This window comes from Oryza brachyantha, chromosome 5, assembly GCF_000231095.2.
Source record: "Oryza brachyantha chromosome 5, ObraRS2, whole genome shotgun sequence".
NCBI classification, from domain to species: domain Eukaryota; kingdom Viridiplantae; phylum Streptophyta; class Magnoliopsida; order Poales; family Poaceae; genus Oryza; species Oryza brachyantha.
This window is the reverse complement of record NC_023167.2, coordinates 2,536,109-2,546,009: the sequence shown is the minus strand read 5'-3', so window position 1 is coordinate 2,546,009 and position 9,901 is coordinate 2,536,109. Positions and strand designations below refer to the sequence as shown.

At 37.2% G+C, this 9,901-nt stretch overlaps 2 protein-coding genes across 2 annotated transcripts; one reads left to right on the top strand and one right to left on the bottom strand.

The window, feature by feature from the left end:
• Positions 1 to 1,657: 1,657 nt before the first annotated feature.
• LOC102700800 (universal stress protein PHOS34) lies at positions 1,658 to 4,190 on the top strand. The gene is made up of 4 exons (XM_006654011.3): positions 1,658 to 1,964; positions 3,214 to 3,323; positions 3,414 to 3,532; positions 3,847 to 4,190. Exons 1-4 carry the CDS (start codon positions 1,781 to 1,783, stop codon positions 3,926 to 3,928), a joined length of 495 nt encoding a protein of 164 aa, XP_006654074.1. The 5' UTR covers positions 1,658 to 1,780; the 3' UTR covers positions 3,929 to 4,190.
• A 285-nt stretch (positions 4,191 to 4,475) lies between these two features.
• Positions 4,476 to 6,617, bottom strand: LOC102700523 (DNA-directed RNA polymerase V subunit 7-like). The gene is made up of 2 exons (XM_006654010.3): positions 6,480 to 6,617; positions 4,476 to 5,390 (listed from the first exon to the last, which is right to left on the bottom strand). Exon 2 carries the CDS (start codon positions 5,378 to 5,380, stop codon positions 4,853 to 4,855), a length of 528 nt encoding a protein of 175 aa, XP_006654073.1. The 5' UTR covers positions 5,381 to 5,390; positions 6,480 to 6,617; the 3' UTR covers positions 4,476 to 4,852.
• Positions 6,618 to 9,901: the final 3,284 nt, after the last annotated feature.

Below are 9,901 nucleotides of genomic sequence, written 5' to 3'. Positions count from 1 at the left end.
TTTATTAAGAAACTAAAAGTAGAAAAACAACGGAAGAAAGTAGTACTCCCGTGTACAGTAGCTTTGTTTTGTGATAAATACTCTCTGATTCATGTTATAAAACTTTTTTACTCTTTCTAAGTTTATATGGATTTTTAATAAAACTAGACACACATACTCCCTCTGTCTAAAAAACCAACTTTTCAGTTTTTGTGTCGAGCATTTGATCATCCGTCTTATTTGAAAAATTTTCAAAAAATTTTAAAAAAATTAGTAATACATAAAATACTATTCATGTTTTATCATCTAATAAAAAAACTATTAATCGTAATTTTTTAATAAGACGAAGAGTTAAATATTGTATCTAAAAACTAAAAAGTTTTGGAACTGAGGGAGTATATAATATATAGATTAGTCTACGAATAAATCTACAAAAGACCAAACAACTTGTCATTTAAAACAGAGGAAGTAGCTAAATAAATGAATGATGTGATAATTATTCAAGGTAGTACAAACAACTGATTAACTATTTAAAAAATATTTTTAAAGTGTTTTTAAATACTGTATTGTTTACATGTCTTGTTAATTCACTCACCCATTATACGGGAAAGAACAACAAATGTCCTAACACTTACTTATTTAAGAAAAAATAAAATTAAAATATGAAGAAAGTATTCCCTCCGTCCAAAATAAGTGAATACTTTGGTTAATTTCAGACAAATTAATACTAAAAAAATAACCTATATACCCTCATTTACTTGGGAAACAGTTTTTAGCACACGGGTGTAGGTACACCCGTGTGCTTGCATGCCATTTAAATAGTCATAAAAAAATATGAAAAAATTTGACAAGATACATTAATATGATTTATATCACTCCACAAACATGCAAATTTAAATTTAACTTCTACAAGTTGTAGCAAAAAAACAAATAAAACTGAAACTAGGTATACACATATTCATAATTGTTTTTGTTATTTTTGCTACAACTTATAGAAGTTGAATTTAAACTTGCATGTTGGTGGAGTGATATAAATCATATTAAACTATCTTATCAAAAAAAATTTCATATTTTTTGATTACTATTTAAATGGCATGCAAGCAACGGATATATATACACATGTGTGCTAAAAAACCGTTTTCCCATTTACTTGTCATGTTTTGGTGGAAAGATATACTAACACTACTGTCCAAGAATTGCAATAGTTGTGTGTGTTCCAATTTACTCTATTTTTCCTTTTTAAATCTCAAAATAGTAACTTATTTTGGAATATATTTTGTCAAAATGATCACTTATTTTATGAGAGAGAAATATAGTATTCCCTCGGTATTTTAGTAGATGACAGTTTAAACTTTTTATACATATTTAACCATTCGTGTTATTAAAAACATTTGTAATTATTATTTATTTTGTTGTGATTGGATTCATTACTAAATGTATTTTAATTTATATTTGTTGCTATTTGCATAAAACTTTTAAATAAAATCAATGATCAAACGTGTGTCAAAAGGTCAATACCATTATCTATTAATATTAAAATACAGCGGAGTATTACAGCCCAGGTACATGATGGCATGTCTAAATCATTAACCAACAAATATCCTAACAATTTCCTACTATTTAATAGAAAAAAGTCAAAAGGAAACATTGGAAAATCCCCTGTGTTTACGCCTTTCCCTTCCCTTCCCTTCCCTTCCAAACAGTGACCTCCACAACCCAACACCACCACCGCCACCCAAGAAGGCAAGAACCAAGAGAGAGAGAGAGAGCAAGCAAGGAGGTGAGGTGAGGTGAGGTGAGCATGGCAGGCGAGGCGGAGCGGTGGGTGGGTGCGGCGGTGGACTTCTCGGAGGGGAGCCGTGGGGCGCTGCAGTGGGCGGCGGACAACCTGCTCCGCGCCGGCGACCACCTCGTCCTCCTCCACGTGCTCAAGGACCCCGACTACGAGCAGGGCGAGACCCTCCTCTGGGAGGCCACCGGCTCACGTATGCTTCCTTCCCCTCCTCCCATGGCGGAGACCTCAGCTCGGTCACTTGCTGCCTCTCTCTCTCTCTCTGCTATGTTCTTGGGTCGATCGATCTGATGCTACTGCTTGGTCTCTTGTGCCACCCGAAATTCCGAATCAAAGCCTGATCCGCGTGATGGATTCGATGCGAGGAAATTTGTTCTGTGATCCTAGCAAGAGAGATTGCTTCTCTTTTTTTTTTCTTTTCTGCTGGGTGATTGCTCTGCTTCAGCTCACTGGAGTGTTTCTTGAACTTGCTTGCATGGAACCACGAGTAAAGCACTAGTTTTTTTTTTCTTGGGGAGAGATTAGAAAGTAGATGTCTTTATGATAGATCATGTCTTAGTTTGGGTGATTTCGTAGCGAGGTTGCTAGCGTACCGGTTACTGTTGATTTACCAGTCACCAGATGCCATTTCTGCAGCTGAAAAGATCATTAGCCGGTGGGTTTGTCTGGAGAATGCCATGTCTGGCTTGTGATTTGTTTGCTACTTGTATAGTGCAACCTGCTGGATCGTTCACCTTGATGCTCTTTAGGCTAGTGGTGTGATCTTGGTCTAGTGTGCTTGCTACCTTTCATACACAACCGTGTATTGTCGATTATAGATATGAAAATTCAGAATCTTTACCCATGTTATGCCATGTTTCAAGAAGGCGCTAGGCGCTAGTCGGGCAGCTAGGCGGTACCTAGTGGAATAATTAACTTTTTGCCATTCTTACGAGTGGTGATAACAGATTTATCACTGGATCTACATATCATAGACACATGAGGACTCACGTGTCATAGACAACGAGTGACAAATCTGTTATCATCCAATCTTAAGAGTGACAAATAGTTAAATGTCCTGTACCTAGTAGATGCCTAAAATCCAAGAAATTAGTAAGCATGTTACATAAAACTTACTATATAACACTAAAATAGTAACAAAACACCACCGAAGGTAGTTTAGTCACCTAATTCACCATCTAATGCCTAACGGTGGCGGCTAACCGGTTTTGGTAGTTGCATGTGATGGATTATGTTCTGTTGATCTCTTATTAAGGTGTGTACCTGCGTTTCTGATTCGCGCTAGTTTCATGTGAAGGATTATGTTCTCTTGATCTGTTATTAAGATGTGTGCTTGCATTTCCGATTCATGCTAGTTGCACATGAAGGATTCTGTTCTGTTGATCTGTTATTAAAACAAGGGCTCACCATCTTGGTTTCTTTGGGTTGTTTAAATCTTGCAGCATTGATCCCCCTCTCGGATTTCTCTGAACCTACAATTGCAAAGAAATATGGAGCAAAGCCTGATGCAGAAACATTGGACATGCTTAATACTGTAGCCAGGCAGAAAGAGGTGATCACTCCGTTTTCCACACCATTATCCACTGATCGCCATTCACTTGCAACATTTTCTCTAGTGAGATTTTTGTTTTCTTTTATACAGGTGGTGGTGGTCTTCAAAGTCCTCTGGGGAGACCCCCGTGAGAAGCTATGCCAAGCTATCAACGAAATCCCCATGAAATGCTTGGTTATAGGAAGCAGGGGTCTTGGTAAACTCAAGAGGTTGTACCAAGCTTTTTCCCAACTGTTATTGATGCACATTGCTTAATCTGCTCATCATGGCAGTCCTACACCGTCATCTTTTCACTTCTGATTATGCTTATAAGTCAAATTTGAATTTTCAACCTTAAATTTAGAGTTGATTTCGAGGTTTTTTCATCATGGTTTATTTTTCAGCATTTGCTTTTAGATTGCTAAAAACATGTTTATAAAAGTTTTATTTATAAATTATTTTTCATCTGCAAATATGACGGTCCGTTTTTTTCCTCCACACAGCCAAAAGATGACCACCCTAATCTTTGCATTTCTTCCTGCAGGGTGCTGTTAGGCAGTGTCAGCGACTACGTTGTGAACAATGCCACCTGCCCAGTCACAGTTGTCAAGTCAGCAGATAGCTGATCCTATCATCAAAAATATCCATGTGTTGCATAATCTGCATAGCTTTTATCCCTCTATCTGAAACATACTGAACCACCATGCAGTGTAATTGTAATAATAGACAGTCAGTTGAAGATACTCAGCTGTACTTTGTGCATGCACCTTCTGTACCTGGTCAAAACTTTTTTTTTTCCTGCTTTTCAACACCGAATATCTTGCCAGTGTATGCTTCATCCAAGATCATTCAAGAGTTCAGGGCCATCATTGTGTTTTCTTGATCGTTCTTTGAGATGATGGCAATAGCTGCAATTTGCAGGTTACCCAAATTTGTTCCAACCTGTATTCTAATCGAACAAGCATCTCTCTTTTCGATTGTTTGTGGTGCAAATCAGGGAATATCTTGATTTTTTTTTTCCAACCTCATTGATCAGGGGAGCATCTTTGGTGCTGCTACTTGTCACAATAAGCTCATCGTGAAAAGGAAACAATTGCATAGAGAAATAATGCAGATTCGACACTAGAAAATCATTGTATCAAAGGAATGCAGCAAATGTACGCAAGTAGATAGGTGAGCAGACAGGAAACATAGGATCATCACCCATGAAAATTCGCATATTGCTGAAACGCTAAGCATAGGGCCAACCGACCAAATGTCATTTGCATCAACAATCAGCACCATGGATACGGGTCTGATCAGTCATCACAAATTCACAGCATCCAACTACAGATAGCAGCACATTTCAGATTCATCCATCAGCCATAGGAATCTAAGATACAGGTCAAATATCATTTACATCAACAACCGGCATCACAGATACAGGTCTGATCAGTCATCACGACATCCAACTACAGACAGGACAGTGGGGTTAAGGCTAACACATTTGAGAACCATCCATCAGGGTGGCAAAATGTGCAGCAGAGCCGCCATAAACCTGCGGAAGGAGTTCATAGTGGCCCAAGATAGTCACCAGCCAGGGTAGCAAGGAGCTGGAACTGGCGATCAGCTTCCATCCAGCGGAACCCCATGACCTTGAAGCGCACAACAGTCTCCTTCTCCAGCTTCGAGTGGTCATTCATGAACATCGGGTTTTCCCCGCCAATGTACTTGTAGTCGCTCATCGTCTTCTCTGACAGAAATATGCTTTCTATTGGTCCAGATTTGAGGAACACACCATGCTTGAGGATCTTATCCACAGAGCCAACTAAAACCTCGCCCTTCATAGGCTTCTGTGTGATGCAGGTGAATGTCACTGGGAAAAGCACATCTCCGGTCAGCTCACGCACTTTCCCTTCTGATATAGCCTTCAGCTCACTGACAGCAATGTAGTAACCATGATCCTTGGAGGCCTTCCTGTTTGCTATGTCCTCCAGAAGACGGACAATGACAGCTTTGCGGAGCAAGAGACCCTGGGGGCTCAGATCGCTAGGTGAGATCAACACATTCCAAGACATCTCCACCTTAAGGAAAACCATGGTTGATTGCCTGCCAAAGGTCCATATACAAGATGTAAACCTGTGTGGGTCCAGCACCTTTCAACCAAAATAGCATCTACTTGCAGTTTATGCAATCTGAGTTAAGAGTTGCTCAGCCTAGATGAGGCTCTAATGTGTTAGGCCGGACATCATGTTTTGAACAACATATTACCGATGTTTGTAATTTAACACTTCTCTCTCAATCTTGATGAAATTTGGTCAGCCTAATCCTTTGGCTGACCCGGAAAAATCAAAATAGGATCAATAATGCTTAAGAAATTGCACACTTATGGTGTTGATACAAGGAATATGAAAATTTCAAAGATATTTTCAAGAACACATAAACGGAAATTCCTCATGTCAGCATCAATAAATCATTATATACACATCTAGGAGCAACAGATTAAAGGGTAAAGGAAAAAAAATGTGCCTACATAAGACCTCATCAGACAGAAGCTTCCTGAATTCTTACGCTATAGTTATAATATAAGATAGCAGCTCCATAGTTTTCCTATTGCAAATGCGCCTATTTTTCATACAAGACATTATCATACAGAAGCTCCATATGTGCATACACTTCGATATTATAACAAGCAGGCGATTCAAGCGGTGACCTATCGGTACAACCACTGAACAACATTGGTTTGTCCCAGCTAGTGCATTTGCTTACTCTCATGTGCACATCAGGAATTATCAAGATTTCCTCGAACTAATTATTAATACTAGATTTCTAATACTGCTACACACAATTAGAATTTAGAATGGTACTATCTTATTCAACATGTACTAGTTAACCCCAGCGTCCTTTTGCCTTCAATTTATTTAGGATTTTTAGGTGCGATTTAAAGCGCACTGAAAGAAATCAATCGACATTTCAGAAAACATCACCTGCCATGTCAAAAGCATGGGCGGATCAATAACGTAGGATATGGGAGTTCAATCAATATTATGGTCAACGCAAATAAGAGCAAAACTTACAGTGGTCTAGAAGAAAACCTAGGGTTTACCCAAAAAAAAAAAAAGCGTGCGTGGATAGAGATTAGAGAGAGAGCTGAGAAAGAGTAGGATGCGGCCGCGTGATGGACGGGTGGACGCTCACCGATGAGGACGCAGAGGGAACAGCAGGACGACGGCGCCCCTGCTCGCCGGAGATGGGCGGGCGCAGGCGGCGGGCGAACTCGGGAGGACGGAGACGGGAGGAGACGCCGAGGGGAGGGACGGGGAAATACACAGTGAGTTTTTCCTCTCCTTTTTTCCTCTCTTTTCGGCTCAAATATGGTATCTCCTCTAATTGTTTCTTATTGATATTTTTCAATTTTTCCCTTGAATATGTTAATTTAAACTATTGGTTTTTCTCAGAATCAATTAAGACAGTCAACCATGTTTGTGGTAGTTTCTAAGCACGGAAAAGTACATTGTAAGATTTAAAATAAAAATTACATTTGCTCTTGATTTTTTTAATTTAATGCTGTTAATTTTGGGCATTGTATTTTAAATTTTTGTGCAAATATACAAAATTATAACTCATACTTAAAGGGATTTTAGTAATAAATCAAATCACAAGAAAATAATTAATAATCGTGTAATTTTTTTGAATGGCATGTAGACTTAGTGGTTGTTTGGATCTAGGGACTTTTTTTTAGTCCTTTGTCATATCGGATGTTTAGACGTTAATTAGAAATATTAAATATAAGCTGATAACAAAACTAATTACATAAATAAAGGCTATTTCATTAGACAAAATTTTTAAGCCTAATTAATCTACGATTAGCAAAAGTTTACTGTAGCATCGTATTCGCTATCATGAACTAATTAGGCTCAATAGATTCATCTCGTGAAATAGTCCAGAGTATGGGGTGAGTTTTATTAATAGTCTATATTTAATACTTCTAATTAGTGTCCAAACATTCGATGTGACAGGGACTAAAAAAAATCTGGAGTATCCAAAAAACAGAGGGATTAGTTGTAGAGTGTAAGAAACTATGAAAGGGAATGGGTCATATTGGGTACTATGGAGCAAATCTTGTCTGACCCAATTGTCAACTGCGCTTGCCAGACCTATGCCTAATAGGGTTATAGATAGAGCTCCATGTTTATCTCTGTTTGGGGAGCTTCTCTTACTTGCAGTTTTTTCCAAAAGTTGCTTCTGTCAGAAGCTGCTCTAAATGGTCCATAGCTTCTAAGAATCTATAGTTGCAGATTCTGAAAAATAAACTAAGAATCCAGAAGCGGGATAAGCTATGTTTAGGAGTTTTTCCAGATTCTCAGAAGCTAGCTACTTGCTTCTCAGAATCTAAAGCTCTAAAAAACAGGCCATTTGTGCCTAGTAAATACGTAATGGGCATCATATAAATAATATCTAATAGATATGTAATTGAACATGATTTTTAACTTGATTCTAAGCCCACCTTTTAAGTATCTTTTTGTAGCTGCATTTCTTTCACGGTTCATTAGATTACAAGTCATCAACGTTTGTGCTGACTTCCATGGGGAAATGCCTCAAAACTTGGTTTTACTATTTTTTTAAATAATAGAGAGAAAATTTATTAGGTCACCCTAAAAATTTTCCTCAATTATTTCTATACCTCTAAATTTTGTCGTAACCTTTATATGCCGATGATTTTTTTTAATTTGATGTCCTTTATACCCATTGCATCAGTTGACCATCAATTGACCATTAGCTCATTTTAAAAATAACTATACTGCATCCTCTCATACTTATCTTGTACATAAATTCAATCTGAAAAATAACTTATATTAAAATCAAATGGGACAACATTAGTTGATGCCAAATTTGAAAAAAAAGTTCCAATTTGTTTTAAAAAATATTACATCCATATAAGGCTTTCAGCAAGAAATTGAGAACCATAACTATTTATTATTTGGGTTTAAATTTTGGTGAAAATATTGTATGAAATTCATCAAACTTGATTACGAATTTGTTTAAAATTAAAATATTGTTTTTAAAATTTGTGGCCAAATAATTATAACCCCTTTGTTTTTTCACTTGAGAATCATATTGTGTAGTAAGGTGGCGCATAGGTAATATAAAAGAGCGGCAATATTGTTATTTGAAACTAACAATTAACTCATAGCAACTAACGGAACGGGTATAAAAGGAATTAAAATAAAAACTCATGGGTATGTAAGATATGAAGCAAAATTCTGAAGGATAGGGAGTTCTCACTAAATAATATGGCACCACAAGTATAACTTATCTTGATAAATATTAGCGTATAAGTGGACTAGTATAAAAATAATATATTTAAATCATTTTTGTTCGATTATAACCAAGATGTTCATCAGCAGAAAGTGCTAAGAGGATTTTAAGAGAACTCAAAAGGAAACATGAGGTTAGTCACCCAACCAAACACATGAGAGAATTGCTCACAACTATTATACAATATACTTTTATCAATAATTTACTAATATTATTAATATTTTAGAATTTTAATACAGATTTAGAAGAAAATATGTACTCTGCTAGTGGCGACAAGCCCCTTAGCCCCACTGAGCTTGTCACCATAGGCTTTAGCGACACGGGATAGTGTCACCACTAGCAGTGGCAAGGTGAGATACCCGTGAGCGAGCCTTACTTTGGTTGTGTTATAAATGATCTAGCTAAACCTATTGATGAGAAAGGCGAAGTTGTAGCTTCAGAATCTCGTTGAATCTCTTGCATCTCTACCTGTGGTGACAACCATTGTTGCCAACACTAAATGGGTATATTTTTAAAAGAAACGTGAGAGAAAAGGTATATTTAGAATTAAATTCATGGGCTAGCCCATGTACAACCATATTCTGCTTTATTTTCCATCTTGTAGTGAAAAAGATGGATACATAAACTATAACTAAAAAGAACAATGAAATAGGTTTTTAAACCCACTTACACACCTTGCTTGTACCTCCCTAATTTCTCAGCTACTTAGGAAGGTTTCTTTTCGCTGGCTCCCTCCCCTCGTGTAGCATGGTGGAGCGTTGGAAGAAGACCACTTGAGAATGTATAATCGTATTCTAGTTTAATTTTCATATAGTATTAGATTCACAAACACTATAACTAAAATGGCAATTAAATGGGTCTTAAAGTCCAATTACTCACCTTGCTTGCATCTCCCTAATTTCCCTACAATTTAGGAAAGTGATCCGATCATCTGCCCCCTTCCCTCATATAGCTTGGCAAAGCACAAGGAAAATATCACTTGAGAAAACCAGCTCCATTCCCAAATGTCACATGAAAAGTGTGTGCTCAAAACAAAAAAAACAAGGATCCAAGAAAAACCGATCGGTCCAACCCCTCGTTATGCTCTCCTATGTCCCTTACTAAAAATGAAAACATTACTTAATGTTCCTTCATGACTATTGCAACAAACAGGAAATTCAACTAATAAAGTCATCCTTACTCATTAGTGAAAGCACCAAAGGTGTTAAGCATGGTGATATAAGAGTACAAAACATGATACCATGGGAAGCTTGTAAGATGAAAATAACTTCATGTTTTATTGGCATGTTTCTCTTGGCTCG

What these genes read in the sequence shown, in the direction of transcription:
- LOC102700800 (XM_006654011.3), top strand. Translation starts at nt 1,781, where the DNA reads ATGGCAGGCGAGGCGGAGCGGTGGGTGGGTGCGGCGGTGGACTTCTCG. An exon ending in CTGGGAGGCCACCGGCTCAC is followed by an intron (nt 1,965 to 3,213) that starts GTATGCTTCCTT and finishes TAAATCTTGCAG; the next exon opens with CATTGATCCCCCTCTCGGAT. An exon ending in GGTCTTGGTAAACTCAAGAG is followed by an intron (nt 3,533 to 3,846) that starts GTTGTACCAAGC and finishes TTCTTCCTGCAG; the next exon opens with GGTGCTGTTAGGCAGTGTCA.
- LOC102700523 (XM_006654010.3), bottom strand. Translation starts at nt 5,380, where the DNA reads ATGGTTTTCCTTAAGGTGGAGATGTCTTGGAATGTGTTGATCTCACCT.